This window comes from Hyperoodon ampullatus (assembly GCF_949752795.1).
Source record: "Hyperoodon ampullatus genome assembly, chromosome: 13".
Lineage (NCBI taxonomy): Eukaryota > Metazoa > Chordata > Mammalia > Artiodactyla > Ziphiidae > Hyperoodon > Hyperoodon ampullatus.
This window is the reverse complement of record NC_136926.1, coordinates 1,264,679-1,286,475: the sequence shown is the minus strand read 5'-3', so window position 1 is coordinate 1,286,475 and position 21,797 is coordinate 1,264,679. Positions and strand designations below refer to the sequence as shown.

Genomic DNA, 21,797 nt, shown 5'->3' with positions numbered 1-21,797 from the left:
CCTGCTGGGAGCCCCCGGCCTCCTTCCACCTCCTGCCAGCTGTGTCGCTAACGCCGCTGTGGGCCACACCCTCAAGCCTAGCTTCTTCCCTCATCAGGATGCAGGACACGGCCTCATGTCCTCTGAGAGGCTCGTGAAGTGCCTTCCCAGCTGCCAGCTGGCCCAGTTGTTGCCATGGAAAAGCCCAGAGCGTGTGGGCCGCCTGGCAGCCCGACACCCGCTCCCCTGGGACCCCCCGGCCAGGCTGCTGGCCCAGTGCCCAGAGCACACATGTGGCTGGGGACCTGCTCCCAGCGGGCCTCACTGAGGAGAGCCAGGGGCCTTCCCTGGGAGGGACAGGCGATGCTGGGCCCCTCTGCATCCGTCAGGGCCAGGGGAGCCCCACTGCGGGGGACAGGGCTCTTTCTGCCTGCCTACCTCCCTCCCCCTTTTTGCTAATGGCACCCCAGCCTGCTTTGAGGAGCAGCCTCCCCCTGTGAGTACAGACTCAGGGGCCCCACCCTCACCTTGGTCGAACCCAGGTCTGGCCAGTCAGCAGGTGTCACTCCCCCTACCTCTGGCCGTGTCACACAGGTTGGTCCAGGTCTGGGCAGGTAACCTTAGTCAGACCAGTGATACTCCTGGATACGTGCAAACACCTAGCAAAGGTGAATGGCTGAGCACCGAGCCAGAAAGACTCAGATGTGTCGGCCTGGGTTGACCTCTGGTTCAAGCCATACCTGAAACCAGTATCCCTGGCATCTCCAATTGCCTGAGGTAGCACAGTTCCATTTGTATTCATGCCTGATTGGGTTGGGTTTTTGTCATTTTGGGGAGAGCCCTCACTAACACTCTTTGGGTCCTAAAAAGATCCCTACAGGTAGGCTGTGTCCTGACTCCACACTGACCCACCCTGTGTGCCTTTAAACAAATCACCCCCCAGGGGCTTTGGTCTCTATGTCATGGGGACTGGGTGCTCACAATGGCCTCTCACGCTGAGAATCCTCCACTCTGTGCCATCCGGAGAACGTCAAAAGAATCTCCTGTGACGTCAGCCTTTCCCCATCTTCAGAAAAATGTCAGGGCACCCAGGGAAGAAAGAAGAGCTGAGTGTTATCTCTTTAACAGAGGTTTGAGCTGCCTGCCTCACTGCAGCAAGAAGAGACTTGTCTGCGCATAGCCAGCCAGGAGGTTCTTTCTTGTTTCCACCCTTGTGTTCCAACTTGTGCCCAGCTCTTTGCCCTGGGACTCATTCCTTGCCCATTCCTGACCCTGCAGGTGGAGCCTCCCAGGCTGGCTTCTGCCTGGGCTCAGCCAGGAGCCTTTGGTGGGAGACTGTGTGTCCATCACCCTGGATAGGAACACATGGCCCTCAGCGCTTCCTGCAAGACCTGGTGTGGGTGTTCCGGGTGGGGCTTGAGGGACTGGGAAGGAGTCACTCCACATCCAACTCTGCCTTCTTGGAGGAAAATTCCACAACTTTCCCCAGCTGTGAGCAAGTCCTCATGTCCCCCCAGCACCTCACATCTATGAGTAGTGACACTGCAAAGAAAGGGAGCCTGAAGCCAATATATTGGTCCTTCAGCAAAGGCTTGATATTTCCAACGTGCTTCCCTGACCCTCCCCATGCAGGCAAAGCACTCTTGCCTGACATCTGGGCTGGAGACCCCAGTGCCAGAGAGGTCTTCCCTGCGACCCTCACCACTATCACCACCTCCATCTCCACTTTCACTCTCAGGATGTTGATGATGGTGGTGGAGACGATGAGGAGGAGGAAGATGGTGAAACAGGCGATGAAGAAGGTGATGGTGGTGATGATGAAGGTGAGGTAATTTGGGACCCATGATGCCTGGCTCATGACCAAAAGCTATGTGACTTCTAGGTCAAGTTATTCAACCTCTGTGTGCTGCAGTGTCCTCAGTGATAAAATGAGGATAAAAAAGGATTGATCTCACTGGGTTGCTATGACAATTAAATGTCTAGGTAGGAAGATGGAACTCTGGCCATTGATGAGCACTCTAACTGCTAACTATTAGTGTCATTGTCATCATGCCCCCAGTCACAGTGTTTGATCAAGGATCCCCACGTGAGTCCAATCACAGTGAACCCTGGGATTTTACTAGGACCGTCTCACTGGGGTCACTGCCCTGGTAGAGTGTGATCGGGCAGCTTCAGTTCCGGGCCATTTTTCCCCAACCTGCACCCCAGGGTGTGAGCCTGGCCAAGAACAGGGCCAACATAGGGGACACCGGAGCTGATGGAGGGAGACAGGGTCTTGGCAGATTATCTGAAACCCTAGGTCAAGCTGGGTCTGCCCTTTTCAGCAACATGAATAAAGTCCTTTCATTCTACGTACACCAGTTGAGTTGGGTTTAGGTTCTTCACAACAGCAGGGGTCCCAATGGATCCTTGTGAGCCTCTGCTGAGCCCTGAGGGCAGGTGATAAGTGAAGGATGAGCCATGCAAGGTCTGAAGGGTGAGGGAAGGAGGGAGAAGAGGATATGGCCATGGGCAGCAGCTTGAGCTTCCTCACACCATGGTGGTCAGGTTCCAGAACTGGCCCATCTCTCACTCCCTTCCAGAAAAGGGTCGTCGTGTACACCCACACAGGTTGTACACTGCACAACTTCAGGAGACGCCAACCTTCAGCACTTAGGCTTTCCAGCCTGTATTTGGAGTGACAATTTTCAGCCCAAATCTCTAAAGGTCAGCTCAGGTCAGGTTAATCATCAATTCTCTGGAACCACCTGAAACAAGGCTTAGAGAGTAACCTGGACAAGCAGGTAAGGAAATCCAGGGGCAACAGATATCTGCGGAGACAGGCAGGAACCAGATGAGCGAAGCATCTGGTGGAAGGGAATAGGGAGTGGTGAGGATTGTGGCAGGGAAGCACGGACTCTGCCTAAAGGTGTTCAAATGCCTTGACCTTCCACCTGCCCAAAAAGTGAGCCCACAGCAGAATTCAGATCAAGTTCAGAATCTTTGAAATAAAGATGCTATGCCTTAAGCAAGGATGGAGTCTTACGTGTCCCTCAGAGAGCCCAGCAGAGCAGGTGCTCGGTGATAACACGGACCTGGGGTAACCTGAGACTCGAGACCTCGTGTGATCTCTGAAGGACCAGAAAATAGGGCTTCTGCGTACGAGTCCAGAGAGTTATAAGCGCAACAGCTGGTGCGTATCGAGCCCTGTCTACGCTCCAGGACCGTAAACGCTGTTGGAGAGACATCTACTGCTTACAGATACCTGTGAGCTCCTCTCGCTTCCCAGCCCTCTCGTGTTTTGGGGACCCATGTGGCTGCTCTGCCCTGTGTCACTTCAGGGCCACCGCACGACGGGTTGGGGCCTTCCCTCCCAGCACCCTCTTACACGGCTCGGGCAACTGATACCGTTCCAGACAGTAGACCCTCCACCGGCCTGGGTCCCTGAATGCCCACGTGGATAGGAGTAGAATGAGCCTGTGAGAAGCACTGCACTTCCAGCTCCACTCGCACCGTAAGCTAGCCTGTCGTGGCTAAGGCCTAGGTGTTCACAAACAGTTCAAGGCAATGGAGAGGGAAACAGCTCCAAGAGCAGCCGCCGCCCCTCGGAGCACGTGTGGACGTGCACCTGAGCCCCCATTCCGGTGGCTCCTGAGCGCCCCCGCCCCACCCTCCAGGGGTTATTTGCTCAACCTCCCTCCCGTGTCCTCGATATGCTCCTCCGGCCCGAGTCAGTGGAACCTGAACTTGGGTGTCTGCCATTTGCAAGAACAGCCAAAGAAAACCCGACAAATCCATCGCTGTCCTGCTCTTCTCTGCATTCTCCATAACCGAAGGTAAGTTCTGGAGTTCCAAGGAGCTCAGGAAACGTTTGCTGGACAAACAAAGAAACCGAGCGTGGCACGGGTGCCTGAGAGCTGCCGGGGCCGGACTCCTCAGGGGCCACTTCCTGCCTGAGGAGGTGGTGGGTGGCATCAGCCCTGACTGAGGGACAGCCAGGAGCCTGGGAGGGAGTATCAAGCTTCAAGGCACAGGGAACCAGAGAACCCGGGCCCCATCCCCTTGTTTTCACGCGCTTTTGACAGGTAACGGGGTCATTTCAGATCCACTCTTTCAGTAAGATGTGCTTGTGGCAGAAGACTCAAACTGGATTAAGCAAAAAGGGAATATATTGCATCATGTGTATGTGAAGTCCATGCATAGCACTGGCTTCAGGTACAGCTGGATCCAAAGTTAAAAATGTCGTTAGATCTCAGTCCCCTCAGTCTCCTTGCTCAGTTGTCCTCCATGTGGGATCCAGTCTCTGGCAGCCACTCCCCCTGTGATGACAATACCCCAGCTGACACCTGCCTGCCCCCAAGACCTGAGGGAAGGAGGGAACCTCCCTTCCATGGTCACCACCAAGGCCCTGGGTCATGTGCCCACCCCTGGACCAATCACTGGGCACATAAGTGGGATGTTCCAACTGGCAAGGCTTGAGTGACACACCTGGAGCCAGAGATGAAGTTAACAGCTCCTTAATTTCATGGACTGAGTACAGGAGAGGAGGGATTCCCCAGAGGAAAATCAGGGTGCCAGCACCAAAGACATGCTGCACAATGTATGATGGACAATGCTCACTGTCCACCAAATAGCCATCCATGCCCCTCTTCCTGGCTCACAGAGCCCCATTTTGTTCCTTTAGAGGCAGAAACCCCAGGACCACAGGACAGTCTGACCCCCAACCCCAGCTTTATGACAAATCATATTTGGTTGAAGACTGTCATTAGTAAATCCACCCCCCTTTGCCAGATTTTCACTTTCCCAGCTTCCTTTACAACAATTAATGGCCATGAGACACACTATTCTGGTGATGAGAACTCCTGGGACTTGGCATCACTGTTGCTTTCCTCTCCTCATGGGGTGCTGGAGTGAGGCCATGATGGCTGGAACTGCAGCAATCATGTTGTATCAATAAAGCATCAAGTAAGATAAATAAAAGCCAATGCTGTAAGTAGCGTTCTATTTCTTGATTGTTACATGGGTAACACAGAACACATAACATTTTATGAGAATGTGCCGAGCCCTGCACTTTTCCAGCTGGAGACAATTAAGAATTGCAATTAAGAATGGCAACCTGTACTAAGAACACCTACAAAGAGCCTCGTGTTAGCTCAACTAAGAGATTAAATGAGTTAATGCAGGAAAAGGACTTGGAACCACATCTGATAGGTACATTCTCAAAAAGCGATGGCGATTAGTGCCCTTGTCACCATCACCACTGCTGCGCCACCACACGGTGCTCCCTCCGTGGGGAGCTTCTCCCGGCCCCACCTTTCTCTCCAGGTACCGTCCCACACCATGTTCCCCTTCACTGTCACACTCATTGAAAGAGGTGCCTGTGCTTCCTAACCTCACACCCACAGCCAACCAGCCATGGCAGAACCTGGTAACTTCGAGTGTAATGACTTGCTAACTACCCACCTCCAGTGCTGACCGCAGGCCCCCGCAGGCCAGGTCTGTGCCCCTCGAGGTCACACTGCCTTTGCTGCACACACAGATGTCCTGAAAGTCACTGCAGAACCAACAGCTGGCTCCCACAGGCTGGCAGAGCAGAAACGTTTCAGTCCCTGACCGCTGGGCTCATCACAGTCCATGCCTGAGGCACCAAGCTGTAGCTAAGGAGCTATGTGAGGTCTTTTCTGAGCCTGGCTGCACATCCCCTCTGCCCTCCTCATCCCCATCTGCATCAGTCAGCTAGTCCACAACATGCTGAGTAACAAACAGCCCCAAGATCCCAGCTTCTTTGCACAACAAGTGTTTATGGTTCATGTGTTTGGACATTGGCTGGACTGCTCATTTCAGCTGGACTCACTCTAGGATGGGCATGCCCAGCACTGTAGCCAGGGCACTCAGTCCTGGGTGTGTCTCACCCTCCCTATCCTCCAGTGGGCTAGCCTGGGCACAGCCTTCTCACGGCCCTGGCAGTGGCGTAAGAGAGCAAGTGGAAACACACAGGGTCTCCTGAGTCTAGGCTCAGAATGGGCCCATGGCCACTTCCATCCCTTCCATGGACCAAGGCGAGGTTGTAGGGGGCTCAAGGAGGGGGTGCTGGTAGGGGAAGCAACAAACCCCCCTCAGGGTAGCAGCCTGTAGTCATTTCTTGTGGCCACAAAATGGGCAGCTTAAAGCAACAGAAACTCACTCTCTCCGAGTTCTGGGGGCCAGAGGTCTTAGATCAAGGTGCCAGCGGGACTGTGCTCCCTCTGAAGGCTCTGAAAAGACTGCCTCTTTACTGTTGACCTGAACTTAGCAGGATGAGACTGCTGCAACCCTCACCTGCCCAGGTGAAGCCAGTCTGAGTCCAGCCCGACCTGAGGCCCAGGTGCACATCTGAAGCTCCACAGCAGAGGAAGCCAGGCTGGGTTTGGGCTTCTGTCCACTTCAAGTGGAAAAGCCCCAGGGGTCCCCGCGGCCCAGTCCTCCCTCCCACAGGCTGCCACCCCCAACCTGCCGTGCATACTGCTCAGGGCCATGTTGGGGACACAGGGACAGTACAGACAGGATCTCCCTGCCTTGCAAACACCCCTTTCTTTCTTTTTTAAATAAATTTATTTATTTATTTATTTTTAGCTGTGTTGGGTCTTCGTTGCTGCATGCGGGCTTTCTCTAGCTGTGGCAAGCCGGGGCTACTCTTCATTGCAGTGTGTGTGCTTCTCATTGCAGTAGCTTGTCTTGTTGTGGAGCATGGGCTCTAGGCACGTGGGCTCTGTAGTTGTGGCTCGCGGGCTCCAGAGCGCAGGCTCAGTAGTTGTGGTGCACGGTCTTAGTTGCTCTGCGGCATGTGGGATCTTCCCGGACCAGGGCTTGAACCTGTGTCCCCTGCATTGGCAGGTGGATTCTTAACCACTGCGCCACCAGAGAAGTCCCCAAACACCCCTTTCTTGCGTGAGCCTTCCACTCCTCCAAGGCTGGACCTGCTGGAAGACACCTTCCAAGGAGAATCAGGAAGCCGGGACTCCTGGGGCACCCCAGACAAAGGATACTCAGGGCCCCCAGTACGTGCCGGCACGGAGTCAGGCCCACAGCTGCTCTTCTGGAACTGACGCACCCACGAAGGAGAGGATACCAAGATGGCAGGAGGGAGCCTGTGCCTGGAGAGGCCTCGGGGCCAGGGAGGTGCACTGCCTGTGGGACTGGGCACCGAAGCCTGTCCTTCCGCGATGGGTGGATAGGGGTGGCGGGGACAGCGCTACGGGGTGTTGCCTGTGTGTCTCTAGCATGGCCAGGAGGCTGGGCAGCAGCTGTCAAGATAGAGCCTGGACAAACCCGAGCTCCAGAGGGACCTCTCACAGCCGTCCCAGGGAGCCAAGCCCTTCCTTGGGGCTCCAGGAGGGGCAGGAGATGGAGGAAGCCCCCGGGGCTGCAGCCCAGAGCTGCCTGAGCCTCTCAGGGACGGGGGCTGGTGGATCCTGACTCCGTGGGTGACGCTGGCAGGCCGGGCGCCTTGCAGGGCCCCCGGAGGTGAACTGACGGCTCTCGCTCTCACTTCTGCCTGCCAGAGCGCACGGACTTCTCACGTGGGCAGCCCTGACCGGCCACTCGGGGAGGGGAATTCTGAGAAATGTTCCCACTCAGCTGGGCCGACCCAGCACGAAGCGCCCAACTGCACTTCGGGAAGGAGTGGCATCTGAGTTAGGGCTGATGAAGAGGGAGGTTGTGGACGGGGGTGGGGGGCAGTAGGGGGTCAGGACAGCTGGGAAGCCGCCGAGCAGCAGTGGCTCAGAGCCCAAGCACAGAGCAGGTCCCGAGCAGCAGGAATGAGTGGGGGGGCATGCTTGGGATAAGCACATCCAAATCCCAATCCCCTGGATACCCTGCTCAAAACAGATTCTAGGGACTCCCCTGGTGGTCCAGTGGTTAGGACTCTGCGCTTCCACTACAAGGGGCGCAGGTTCCATCCCTGGTGGGAACTAGGAACCCACAAGCCTTGCGGCGTGGGCCAAAAAAAAAGACAGAGTCTAATTTCAGGCAGAGGCCATTGGATTGGCGTAGCCTGGGCCCCTGCTGTGACAAATGGGAATATGGTCTCCAAATCTCTACCTCCTTCCTGTAGCAGGGCCACACACACACACACACACACACACACACACACACACACACCCGCCATGAGAACACAGTGCCACCCTCCCGTCCCCACACTGGAGCGGCAGGCCTCAACTTCCTGTCCCAGGGGTGGCAGTCTTGGCCGAGAGACTTGCTTTGGACGGGATGTGAGCAGACATGATGAGGCTCAAACATAGACTTTCAAAGTGCCTGTGCGGTGTGGCTTGGCCCCATGAGTTTTGCAAAGAAAATGCCTCAGGTAGCTCACCTCTTGCAGCCTGGGTCCCAGAGAGAGTCCCTTGAAACAGGCCTGAACTTGACCCACAGTCTGAAGCTGAGCCCCTCCAGGAACCTGCAGCCCCACCGGCAAGAAAGAAAGAGTTATGTTCTAAGTCACAGAGATTCCAGGGGCTGTTTGTCATGCAGCAGTAATATGGCAGGACCTAGGACACCTGCCCGTTCCTGGGCTAGGAGAGGGGGAGCATGCAGTGAGCTGTCCACCCCTCCCAGCCTGCGCCCATGGAGGTGGGCTAAGTGTCCAAGTACGTTGAGGCGCTCTGGCCAGAAGGAGGTGGAACGGATGCCGGGAAGGTGGAAACCAACATCATCTCTCACCGTGCTGGAGCAAACAGCTGTTCACAGACGGGGCAGCAGGGGCTGGCCTGTTAGCAGGAACTCATTTTCTGGCTGTCACCCTACAAGCGAAAAGTATGTTTGAACCCCAAAGGAGCAGCCGACTGATGATTTATGGGGCCTGAAGCGGCTCTGTGAGGGCAAACTGCATTCTGAATACAATTCCACACCAATTAACTCTGCTCAGAGCCTGACAGAAAAGCGGTGACTCTAACGCAAAGCCAAACCGCGGAGACTGATGGGGCTGACAGGCCACCCTGGAAGCAAATAACTTGCAGCGATGCCTCTCAGAGCTCTGCTGGGGAGGGCACTCTGCTGTGTGTGGTGACCAGGCGAGGGCCTGGCTCTGGGGATGAGACCAGGGGAAGGCTGGGCTTCTGGCCTCACAGCAATGGGCCAGCAGGCTGGGGGTGGGATGGGGGGCTTCTCTCTGGCATTGTCCTGCCCTTGGGGAGGGTCCCCTTTCCCCTGTTGGACTGGGAGGGATGAGTCCTCAGGGATGGGATGAGGCAGGAGAGACCTGGCCTGGCTGCAGGCCAGAAAGCTGAGCCCCAGGGGCCTGGAGGGAGCTCGTGGGAAGGCAGAGAAGAGGGAGGAAATCCAGGTCATCAAGAGCCAGGTCCCGCACAACCTGTGATCCCCAGACCCTCAGCCCAGCTTGTTGGAAAGGCAAATCCCCAGGACCGGATGAGTCTCTGGTAGGTTAACAAGCCTCCTGCCCCTGTGTCACTCGAGGTGAAGCTCAGACCACCCACCACAGGGAGCATCGTCATCACGCCCCCCACCCAGGGTTCATGGAAGGGACAGCTGATGCAGAGCAGTTAGACCACCTGCCCACAGTCCGATGACAGAAGCTGAGGTTGGAGCCCAGGTCCCAGATGTGCCCTGCCCAGCAGAGTAGCCACCAGCCACAAGGGGCTATTTCATTTCAGATTCAAGTTAATAAATAAAATGTCCAATTCACTTCTTTAGTTGCATGAGCCACATCTCAAGGGCTCAAGAGCCTTGTATGGCTGGTGGCCACTGGACTGGACAGCATAGATCCAGAAAGTTCCCATCACTAGCATGGTCTAGAAGCTATCCCTTAGCCACTGTTGGTGTCCGCACTCCAAAGCCCTGCCATGTCTCTCCAGGAAGAAGAGGGCAAATGTGTGTGCAAGCAAACAGGTCAAAACGAGAGGCACAGGGGGCCCTGCCACCCGTTACACCAGCAGAGAGTGGAGGAGTCAGGCGCTCAGCTCTGCAGGGCTTCTGCGAACCCTGAGGAGCAGGTTTAGAACCCTGGGAAGGGTACCCAGTCATTCTGTTACGATGTGCATAGCTGGGGGAAAAATGAGCACAAGGCAGGCAGCAGGCTTCGGCCTCAGATCGCCCCACCCTGCCCCTCTCCAGAGGGGAGGTTCCCTGGGCCCAGAATCCTGAGGAGATGGCGGCAGCTGGTCCCTAAGGCGCTGGCTAGCCACCTGGAAATGAATCGAAGGAGGGGGGTTGCTCCCCAGGAGAGCTAAGAAACTCAGAGAGGGGTTCCCACAGGGGTCTACAGAGACCCCATCCTTCACCCTGAACGCACATCCAAGCGTCTTCAAGAACAGATGAGCAGACACAGTCATTTCTACACTTGAAAATTTCAACACTAGAACCTGGACCTTCCCAAGCATTGCTCTAGGAGGGTGGGGAAGGGGTGACAAGGAAGGGCCCATAGGAAGCCCCTACAGTCCCCAAGGTCAGTTCAGCAGCCCAGGCTGCAGGTCTCTGAGGCCTCCGGAGCAGGTATGGGGCCTGGAGGCCCCTCTGGGGATGGGCAGGCAGGCCCAAGGGCCTAGATCCAAATGAAACCCGAAAGTATTTCCCCTGGGACCACCCCCCAACACAGGTTTTCTGGCCTTCTGTCCTCAGAGGGGAATTACGGGAGGACGAATGCAAAGCAAGTTTTCTGTGCTCATGACAAGGCTCTTAAAAATCAAAAGGGATGCTGCTGGGGGAAGTCAGAGTTATAACAAAATCTGGAATGGGAAGAGGGGGAGGGGGACCCTGCCCCCACCCCAGAGAGGCTAGGAGAGGCTGGGGGAGGGCCCAGAGCAGAGGGAGCCTGGCAGGATGGGCCTGGGAGGACTGGAGGATGGTCTGGAGGCCTGAGCTCCCCACCCCCTGTATCCAGAAGTTTGTAGAGCAGCCTTTCCAGCCGCCCCCAGGGACAGCCCTGCCAACAGCCTGTGACAGCCCGGACCACACAGCTCCCTGCCCTGTGCACGCTGGGGCCCTGGGCTGGCTGCTGGCTGGCCCCTTCTCATCTGGTGGGTCTCAGCTCGGATTGCCACTCCTCAGAGGCCTTCCGGGACCACCCCATGCCCACTTCCTATGACACTTCCCTGTTCGGTTTTCTTCAAGTCACCCTTCCATATTACGTTACTTGGCGCTGTGTTCATGTTCTCTCTCACTTCTAAAAGAGCCATCTGTCTCGTCGACCACTGCACCACCAACAGTGCTGGGATGTAGGGCATTTGGTAAATATGTGCTAAATGAATTGATGACCTTAAGATTTGAGGAAGACAGCTGGCCCCTCCCCACCTGCAGTCGGTCCTCACCACAGTCTCCACCGGTGAAAGAGGAAGGTCCTCCTATACCTACCTAGCTTTCAACTCTCAGGCTGCCCTTTCTCATCCGTTCCTGCCATGATGCAGCCCTGGATGGGGAGCAGCCCCTGCACCCCAAATTGCTGTCTCTGTGCCAACCAGGCACGCCCGGGGCCTCCCACCCAGAGGGGTGAGGTGGGGAACTTGACCCGGGAGAAGGGAGAGGGTTCTGCACTTCGTGTAGAACTCCCCCTTCCCAGACTAGAACCCAGAGGTCGGGGTGCCTGGGCAGGGGCCGGTGGAGAGCACGGGGAAGCCGTGGAGGGGCAAGACCAGCCTGCAGGAAGACCCCGGGGGAAGAGGGGCAGGAGACACGTGAAGAAGCCCTGGACTGGGGTGCAGGGTAGTGAGGGGCCTAGAAACTCTCACCCGACTTTCACACGCCCCCACTATGGGCGGAGGTGGTCTGTGCCCCTCCACAAGCAGAGTAAGGCCCTTACCCTCCCCTGTATCAGGAATTGGCGGCGAGGACGCCCCACCCTCGGCCCTCGCATCAGGGCTGGGACGAGGACGCCTCATCCATGCTCACCCTGCGGGGGCGGGGGCGGAGGGGGGTGACGGTGAGCGTGGAGAGGCCCCCACTTTTCTGCTCATGCGCTCCCATTTAAAGATTCTTCGGAACGAGGCTGCGCCTGGGGAGGCGCAAAGACGCCCCCCCCCACCCCGCAACTGAAACAGCGGGCAGCGATCCAGCTCCCCACACCTCCCACTTTCAGGGACGCTGGCCCAGGTGCGAGCGGAGGGGCGGGAAGGGGGGCGGCCTCCCAGCTCCCTCCCCTGAGGGGCGGGGTGAGGGCTGGGCGGAGCGCGGCTCGGGCGGGGCGGGGCCGGAGGCGGGGCGGTGGGGCAAAGCCGAGGGGCAGAACGCGGCCTGGGCGGGGCCAGAAGGGGCGGGGCCAGGACGGGGCCAGGGCGGGGCGGGGCTCGCGTCGGCCCTGCTGAAGCGCCCATTTCCTCTGGCGCCGGCTGCCTGGCGGAAGTACGTCAGTTGTTATCCGCTCGGGGCGCCGCTGCCACCGCCGCCTCACGAGCCCAGGCGCCTCAGCCCCGGTCTGCGCCCCGCCCGCCCACCGGGCCTCCGCCCAGCCTTCGTCCGCCGCCAGCTGCCCGCCGCCAGTCGCGCATGGGGCGTGCCCCCGGGGCCGCGGCCGAGGGCCGCTGAGCGCCGGCCGCCCCGCCGATGCGCGCGGCCTCCCGAGCCGAGGCGCCCAGGCCGCGCCGGGCCCGGGGCTGAGGCCACCCGCGCGGCATGTCTGGCCCGACCCGCCGCCCGCCGCCGCCCACGGCCGGAGTCGGCGCGATCCGCACCGAGCCCGGCGGTGCCGCGTAGCGCAGCGGCAGCGGAGCGGGAGCCCGACGGCGCGGCCGCAAGGTCACCGCGCGCCATGGAGGCCAAGGTCCGCCAGAGCCGGCGATCGCGCGCGCAGCGGGACCGCGGCCGGCGCCGGGAGGCGGCCCGCGACGCCCGCGATCAGAGCGCGTCGTCGGGGGACGAGCCCGAGCCCGGGCCCGGCAAGGAGAACACGGGCCTGCCCCGCGCGCCCCCGCCCCGCGCCGCCGCCGCGCGTCCCCCGCGCCGCCGCCGCCGCGAGTCCAGCTCGCAGGAGGAAGAGGTCATCGATGGCTTCGCCATCGCCAGCTTCAGCACGCTGGAGGCCTTGGAGGTAGGTGGGCCCCCCGCGAGCATGCTGCCGCGGGGTCGCGAACGGGAAGCCCCTGGGGCATGGGCACACCCACCCCTTAGGGCTCCCCGGGCTGCGTGGGCCCCGCGCGCCCTGCGGGTTGCTCCTGGAGGACCCGGCACCCTGCGTTGGGTGCAGGTGTGTTTGTGTCTTGAGGTGCTGGGGAGAAAAGTCTCTAAATTACACTGTCCGAGCTGGGGGCTGTCTGGCTACTCAGCCGGTCTTTTTTCAGCTGTGTTTCTGTTGCCAAAATATCACTTGATTCGGTTCAGGATGTGCTAGGGAGGTGGACACTGCTGGACTTGGTGGAGGCCGTGATAAAATGGATACATGGGGAATTCCTCCTGTTCCTCCTCCTCCTGGAGGTTTCTGTTCAGACGGGGAGAGGGAGGGTCATGTTTTATCCCCCTCTCTGCGACCGCTGTTTGCTGCGTGGTTAATAGGATGGCAGAAAACTATTGTTTGTCTGGTTGAGTTATCATGGACAATATTTGTTGAGCAAATGCTTCCGTTCTCGCCTGGAACCAAGTGAGTGGAGAAGGAAATGGATGCTGTCAGAGTTGGCAAGTGGACTGGTTGGGGGCTGCTGTCTCCTAGAACCGGCCTGGGGAGGAATGCCGCCTGGCTGCGGAGTTCCGTGGGCCCCAGCCAGCTGGCCAGCCCCTCCACCCTCCAGGGGCCCCAGGGGGACCGGCACCCGCTGGGTTTGGGGCCCCAGGGACCGCTCAGTTAACAGCTCCCCTTTTCCTGGGGGTTGGGGGCCAGTGGCCTAGGACTCACCAGTCGCAGAAGCTGAGCTTTGGGGGAAGGGAGGTCCCCACAGTGCCGGTCTCTGCAGTGAGCCCCCTCCCAGGGGTGCCCCGGGTCCGTAGAGAGCCTCAGGGTCAGGTGCTGGCAGCCAGGGAGAGGTGGCCCAGGGACAGGTTTGCCCCTTCTTGTCTGGGCACATGGATACACAGAGGTGGGGCACCTGTGTCAGAGCTTGTGCGAACGCACAGCCCCAGGATCGTCTGTTGTGCACATCTGGGGGGCCTGAGATGGCTCCTGGGCCTAGGGGTCCTCAGCGAACGCGCTTTGGTGGGGCGTGGTGGCACGTGCCTTGGCTCCGTACTGGGCAGGGGAGGTCCCAGGGCTGTTTTCTGCCTTTGTACAAGCCAAGTCCTGCCCTGCGGCCTCTGAGAGGGGATACACCACCCGCCTTCCAGAAGTGTAACCGCTCTGCCCCGTGGGGAAAAGACAAAACCCCTACTGCGGCCTCCAAGGCCCTGCGTCCCATCAGCTGGCCTCTGCCACCTGACATCCTCTCCCACCAGCATATCAGCCCCTTTCAGGTTTTGCCTCAGGGCCTCCGTACTTGCTGTTCCCTCTGCCTGGGTTGTTTGGCGCCTTCATGTCTCCGACGCAAATGTCACTCTGAGAGGCCCTCTCCGGGCATGGCCTGAAGCAGCATGCCTTTCCCCCCAGTGTCCATCTCCCCGTTTTATTTCACAAACTTTCTTTGCTGTCAGTTACCACTCTTTCCGAAGCTGTCTGCTCTGTTGTGAAGCTCTCCCTGCCAGAACTTGTAGCTGAAAGAGAGCAGGCACCGTGTCTGTGTGTGTGTGTGTGTGTGTGTGTGTGTGTGTGTCCCCTGCGGGGTCCTAGTGCCCCATACGTGTTTGTGGAGTGAACAAGTGAGAGGAGAAACTGAGGTTCAGGAAAGCTGCGCCCAGGGTCACTCAGTGCACCTGTTGGGTCCACACGCTGCCTGCAGTGGCTCTGGCTGCACCCCTTCTGCATCAGGGGCCAGAAAGTGCAGCCTCAGCTCTAGGGGACTTCTGCAGGCTCAGACCAGTCCCGGCCGGGTCATAGTGAGACTGAGCTTGCTTTCTGCTTGGCATTCACACAGCCGCATCACCGCAGGGCCACTCCATGCACCTTTCTCTGCCCTTCTGAGCCAGGGAGGAGTCTGCCTGCCTTGGAAAGTACGGGGCTTCTGGACGAGTCATAACTTCTAGATCAGCCCCGCTTGTTTGGCCTCATTTCTTGCTAAAGTGTAGTGGTTTTCCCCCAGAGTTCAGATAGTTGATAATGAGGCTGATAGTGACAGCTAGCACTCAGCAAATGAGTGCGCTCTACCAGGTGCTGTTCTGAGGCCTGCTTGTCCCCATGGCACAGATGGGGACACTGAGGCCCGGCATCATGAGCGTTGAGGCCTCAGCCTGCCTGGTCTCAGAGCTCTGCCAGGCCCTTGGGAGTCCGTCTTGGCCTCCATGCGGACACGGGCTGCCACCTCTGGAGCATAACCTAATGTTAGGTGTGGCCCTGCTCAGGAGGTGGGACCTGTGCGCGGTGCCAGTGTCCCTCAAGTCCTCCTTACCTTTGTCCTGAGGATGCAGGCCCCCCCGCCTCTGCCCGGGTAAGGCCTTCCTGCCCCTTGCGTCCCGGGCAGGTCCCAGGCACCCTCACCCTCTACCTTGTGTACCTGAGTCTGCCCCTGGGGGAGGATGAGACCAATCCCTGCCTCTGGGGCAGCTGAGAGGATCACCGCCACCTCTGTTAGGTGCTGTGGACACAGCAGGAGCTCCACAGTGTGGCGGTGATGTCGGCTGAGGGCAGCACCTGATTTGGCCTGGCTCAGGATGTGTCCACAGTCCTGGGGATAGAGTTGTCTCCTGGAATCCTGGGTCGGGCGGCTGGAGTCCAGCGTCTGAGCTGAGGGTGTTCAGAGGCCACAGTCTGGACAGGGGGGTCACACACCTGAGCCCTCATCCCCATCGGCTTTCTGAGTCTCTATCTGTCCGTGTGGGGGCAGTGAGCAGGTAGCAGTGGGACAGCAGTCTTGTGGTTTGGGCAGGACAGGGGCTCTTTCTTCTGTTCTCACTGACCAGGGACATTTGGGACAGACTGATGGACAGCCTTTGCTGTCCCTCTGATTCCTGTGATGTCACCACCTCCTGGTGTGTTGACCAGAAGCGATGGGAAGGCCCTTGAGGGCAGGCCAGAGCAGCACTGTGGTTCTCTCCCCAGGTCCTCTCAACCTTTCTTCCCTATGGCAGATCTGCCCTCCGACCGCAGGGCAGGTTGTGTGGGCCCCGAGGTCTCCCGGGAGGTCGCCTCACGGGCAGTCAGGACGTGCCCAGCAGACCTACTGTGCGCCTCCTGGGGCTTTCCCTCAGGGCCGCCAGCCCTTGCCCTCAGCTCCATCTCTGCAGGTCTGGAGAGAAAGCATTTGCCGCTAGAACCACTCTTCTGGTTGGGCATCCATATGATTCTTTGTTAATTTGCTTTTCGAACAGCAAAACACTTTTACGTGCTTCAAAAGTCAAGCTTTATGACAAGGTGTATTTTGAAAAAAGTCAGCTCCCAACTCAGCCTCCTTCAGTGACCACTCTCGCCAGCCCCTGGCCTTTCCAGAGCACGTTGTGCAGCTGTAACCACGCTTTCAGTCTCGTGTCTCCTTTTTTGCAGCAGGAAAAGGTTATTTACCACATCTGTACACATGTCTGGGAGGTGTGTACCTGGGAATAGAGATGGAAAGGAAAAGACCCCACATTTTAGCTGTGGTCACAGGTGACTGCCTTCCTCTAATTCTGTTTCCTACACGCTGACCAACACGTGTTACTCTTATGAGCACAGAGCACACCCCGAGGCTGCACGTGAGCTGCTGCACGTGGAGTCGTGCCTGCGGAGCCCTGCCGCTGCTGCACACCACGTGGGGGCTGCCCAGGGGCTTGCTGTGCATTTCCCCTAAAAATAATGGCGCTCTTCCAGCTTGGGAGGCGAGCCTCACGCCCGCTGAGCAGTGGGGTCCGGTCTGGACCTGGTCCCGTGGGGGGTCGGGGAGTTGGTGAGGGGTGCCGAGACGCCCCCTACCCCCGGCTACATCAGGAGGCTCAGTGGTGGCGGTCTGTCTGCGGGCCGGGTTCAGCGGCCCACGGGGGCGGAGAGTGCGTGGTCTGTGCCGGCTCTGGGTGCTCAGGGAGCTGGGGTGTAGCCCCCGTGGCCCATGGACAGAAGCCCATGCTATTGGTTTGCCTGGGGGGCCACGTGTCCAGCCCAGCCCTCTGACGGGGAAGCAGGGCTGAGACCACGCAGATGATTGGGCTCTGTGAGGAGAGCCAGCAGCCAGAGAAGCCTTCAGCTTGGAGAGCGTCCGAGCCTCCAGGCCAGAGCACCTCCTCCAGGCTGCCTTCTAGTCTTCAGATGGGGAAACTGACGCTGGGCGGGGGGACAAGTCCTTGCCCAGGATCTGCCCACCACAGTCCCAGTCCACAGATGGGAAGAGGCAGGGGGTGGTCCTCCGTGACATCGAAGGGGCGGCCTTGTCCTGTGCCGCAGGAGCAACGCTGTGGCCCGGGCCGGCTGTCCCACCTCTAGGGAAGGGCCGTCCCTTCTGAGCACCGTGGGCATCGACGCCAGACTGCAGAGCCTGAGGCTGCACCAGGCTGGGAGGGCTCAGCTGCGTGCCCCGCGTCGCCATGTATCCATCACGGGCAGTAGGATCACAGAGTGAACACACAGAGGTGACACCCAGCGTGGAGGCAGCCACAGTCCTGGCGGACGGTCAGCTCGTTACCCTCCCCTGCCCCTGAGCACAGGTGCGGGTCTTGAGCCCCGTGCGGGGGGCCGGGGCCACCTCCTGTGCTCCGGCACGCTGGCCCACTCCCGTGCTCCCATGGCTGGGCTTGCGCGCACAGCACTGTGGCCCCTGGGCCTTGGTTTCCCTGTGTGTCCCACCCACACTGTGAAGGCCGGCGGGGGGCTGATGACAGGAAAGGTGGCGGACGTCTGTCTCCCCACGGCCGCCCTCTCCCAGGCGCCTGGAGGCTGTGCTGCGCCTGCGGCAGAGCGTCGTGGGCCCCCGCGGCCAGCAGCCTCCCCTTCCCACAAGCTGCGTTTGCCCCGGTGGTGCGGCCCGGGGGCAGCTGCACCCTGCTTTCCCTTTGCCCCACCCTGGCTTCTGGGCAGTGTGCGCATGTCTGCGCCGCGGAGGGCTGGGGACCCGGGTACGTGTGTCAGGCGGGCAGAGTCGGCCTTCTGTAGGAGGGATGCTGGCACCTGGAAACCACCCCTACCGTGGGCGTGGGGTCACTGTGAGCTGGGGGCCACCAGAGTGACAGCAGTGGCACTCAGTGAGACACCTGCTGGGGGACACCACCATCCTGGCCTTGACCCGTGTGGTTCACGTGCTCTGCGCGGAGCCCTGGGAGCGGGGAGCCATGGTCACGGGGGCCCTGTGCAGATGGGGAGACTGAAGCATTGGCCTGGCCTCTGCCACTCACCTGGGGCAGGGCCCAGGTGCCTGCTGTGGTCTCGCTGCCCAGGCCGTGCTGCCCGCCGGCCCGCCGGCCTGCACTCCTCTGCCGAGAGCCCCTTTCTGCCTCCTTGGTGACCGGCGTACCTGCTGGCCCTGGTGCCCCTGAGGACGTGTCCCCGGGTGCAGTCTCGTGAGGCCCCTGGGCAGCCGGGCCGCCTCCCAGTCAGAGGTTTTCAGCACCGTGGGTTGCGTAGCCGAGCCGCGGCCCCCCTCAGCCAGCCCTGGCGGCCCCCCGACTCCTGGACGCCTGCTCTGGATGGTCTCGTCACTCTTGCTCCTTGCGGCCCAGGCAGTGGTGGCCCCGAGGCAGGCGAAGGCAGGCTCGCATGAGTCTGCCGGGCCTCTGGCAGTGACCGCCGGCCACCAGGGAGGGCTCTGACCCGTCCTTCTCTCCTGACTCACTGAGCATCGATAAGCAGTGGCCGTGCCCGTGCCGGCTGCAGGCTTGGCTCCAGGCAGATAGGTGACTAGACTCACCGGAGGCTGGGGGGAGGTCACGGCCTGTCGTGACAGCGTCCGCAGTGCAGGCCAGGCGGCTGCTGGGCGGGAGCCGGCACGGGTGGGGCTCTCAGGTGGAGACGCCTGGGGAAGGTGGGTGAGGCGCTCGGCAGCTGGGGTGAGGGTGGGGACATGGGTGGTCACTGGGGTCACCTGAGGCGCTTTCTCCCTCGGGAGCTGGAATCTGAAACCTTCATGGAGTCAAGTGCTTTGGGGACTTGGGCAGATGTATTTGGCTCCAGTTGGGTGTGGAGAAGTTTCCAGTGCCCTGGTTTCCCACGGTAGTCCTGGAGGAAAACGCACTGCACTACGCTGCTCCCTTTGTTCAGCTCCCCAGGCCTCTGTGGGAATGTGGCGGGCGAGCTGATGGGATCCTGGTGGGCACGGAATGCACGTGAGGGCAGGGACTGCCGGGTCACGCCCTGGCCTGGGGAAGCATCTCAGTGGCCCCAGCTCCGCTCCTTCCTTGGAGCAGCCGTCTGGGGCGGTCGCTGCCCTCTGGACACCGCACGGAGCAGCACACGCTGACCGGCCGCGGGTGCCTGCAGGTCCCAGACAAGGGGGTGTTCTCTGGTGAGAGCTTAGCATCAGCCAGAGACTGGTGAGCGGAGCCGCCATCTGTGGAGGCACACGTGTGCCTCCGGCCCCGGCCGTGGTGATGCCAAGTCACGGAGATAGGAGCGCCGGCCTTCGGGGCCTCGGCTCACTTCATCCTCCGAGCAGCCCTTGCAGTGGGTGCTTGCTGTTCCATTGTATAGACGAGAAAACTGAGGCATGGGGGTTAAGTCACTTTTTGAGTCTACATGGCTGGCAAGTGGCAGAGCGGGATGGGAACCAGGCACAGGGCGTAGGTCTGTGCTGCGCCTTGGGGGCTGGGGGTGGAGGCCATGTGACCAGAGAGCGGCAGGGCTCCCACCTGTCCAGCCTGGGCTTCACCTTTCTGGCCTAGGGCTGCGTGTCTGGCCACCCTGCCTTTCCTGTCCTTGCGAGGGAGGGGCCTCACAGTTTCACGCTGAGTCAAGAGTTGACCCTGTGAGGATCAGGTTCCTGGTGGGTCCTCCAGACCAGCTTCCATGGGAGCTCCAGCCCTGCGTGACCATCAGCCACGTCCTGAATCCTCTCCCCTGGCCTTGTCCCACTGGTCGCCCCCAATCTGACATATTGTGCCACCTCGGGTGCCTGGCAGCTGCCACCCTCCCTGCAAATTCTGCAGCCTTGGATGGGGTGTTCTTGTGGCCCCAGGGCTCCCGTCTCTGTACGAGCCAGTCCCCACAGGGACCGTGGGTCTGCCACGACCCCATCACTCAGCTGACCTCACACACCACAGCTGTCCCTTCTGCCCCCCAGCCCTGGACCCACATGCTGGTCCTCAGACCCTGGCAGGCCCCTGGCCGATGCTTTTCCCACGTGCTGCCTGGCCTGCCCTCAGCCCTGGCTCCGCCCGCGGCCCCAGTGAGGATTTGTCAGACAGGAATGCTCATAGACTCGTCTGGATACAGCCAGGGGCCCCTGGCTCCGGAGATCACATCTCTGCCTGGCCCAGATCCCCTAGGGGTCCCTGTCTGTCATCTGTGGAATGAACCCATGTTCCCCTCGAGGCCTGGCCCTACCCATCTCCTCACCTCGGTCCCTGCACCCAGGAACGCCTGCCTTGGGGCCTTGGCCCAGCTCTCGCCATCACCCAGGAGCAAGTTTAGGATGCTTCTTCCGAGGCCCTCCCAGGCAGCTGAGGTGGCCAGTGAAGCTAGTGAGTGTCACCCTGTCCTCACGTGTGGCCCCTGGCAGCCCTGTGCCTGCTCCGGGTCGCAATTCCCTCGTCCAGGGCGTGACAAGGTGGAAGTACCTGCCGCGTGGCCCTGCGCCCTCCCCGTCTCCCCCTCGAGGCCCTTCTCTGAGCTTGTTTCTCTTTGTGCCCCGCCCGGACGGAAGGCAGGCACGAGATGCTTCAGCAGCAGCGGCCCCGGCCCCCGCAGCTTCCCCTGCCGGGCCAGGCAGGCCTCGGCAGCAGCTGTGCAGGTTCCGGGGCCGAGGGGGAGCTCCCAGGGCCACGAGCGTGAGAGCGGCTGTGGCAGTCGTGGGCGAGTGTGGGATGCGCTGTCTGGGCACGGAGGAGCTGGCGGTCAGGCCGAGAGGGGCCTGGACAGCCTGACCTCGCAACGCCACCGTCAGGACAGCGGCTGTGACCGTAAATCCCAGGCGAGTGTGGGGCAGAGGGTGGCCCAGGCCATCGGCCAGGGTCACGGTGGGAGACCCACACGTGGACGTGGTCTTGGGTGGCGGCTCAAGCGGATCCACAGGGCGCAGACCTGGGCAGGCCGGCCGCCTTCTTCCACCAGGCGTCATCTGGCTTGTCTTCAGCAATGGGGTAGGTCTGTGTTTTGCTTCCAGGTGACTCTTTTTGTCCCGGCACACTGCGGGGGCTCACTGCATATGTGAAGGGGTGGGTACAGTGCCTGGGAGGCGCCTCCCTCCTGGAGGGGCTCCCCACTTGCATGCAGGGGGCTGGTGCTCGGGAAGCACTCCAGATGCCGTGGTCGTCCCGCTGGAGGCCCGGCTCCCGACTCCCAGCTCCCTGACCATCTGCCATCCAGCCATGCCGGCCTCACCAGGTGTTCAGCGGGCCAGCGGGAAACGGACCCAGAGGGACCAGGGTGCAACGAGGCAGGTTCCGGAAGCTTCTGGAGCCGCTGAGGTGTCAGTGAGGCCTTCAGGAAATGGTCCTCAAGGGCCAGGTGACTCTCAGGCAGGATGACTTGCCTGCGGGGTTGGCACACTGGGCGTGGGGTTGAGGAGAAGACGGGCAACGGTGCCTGTGCGGTGTGAGTGTGACTTAGGCGGTGGACGGGTCAGGGAGGACAGTTCTGTCCCAGCAGCATAGCTGGAGGGGGCGACTGGACCTGGTCCCCACGCCAGGGTTGGGACAGCCGGGCCAGCTCCCAGTTCAGCGTTCAAGCCCGGAGAGAGGTCAGCCGCAGGTGCCAGAGGTGTCCCCGGCCTTCCTGTACCTGG

General features: G+C 60.4%; 1 protein-coding gene across 3 annotated transcripts in view; it reads left to right on the top strand.

Moving 5' to 3' along the window:
• Positions 1-12,694: 12,694 nt before the first annotated feature.
• Positions 12,695-21,797, top strand: part of FBRSL1 (fibrosin like 1) — a gene marked incomplete at its 5' end in the record, with an annotated part of 83,634 nt that continues 74,531 nt past the window's right edge. For all 3 annotated transcript variants that reach the window (XM_079717972.1, XM_079717971.1, XM_079717973.1), the window contains one exon: positions 12,695-12,973. In XM_079717972.1, coding sequence (XP_079574098.1) covers positions 12,695-12,973 — 279 coding nt within the window. The remainder of the gene's footprint in view (positions 12,974-21,797) is intronic.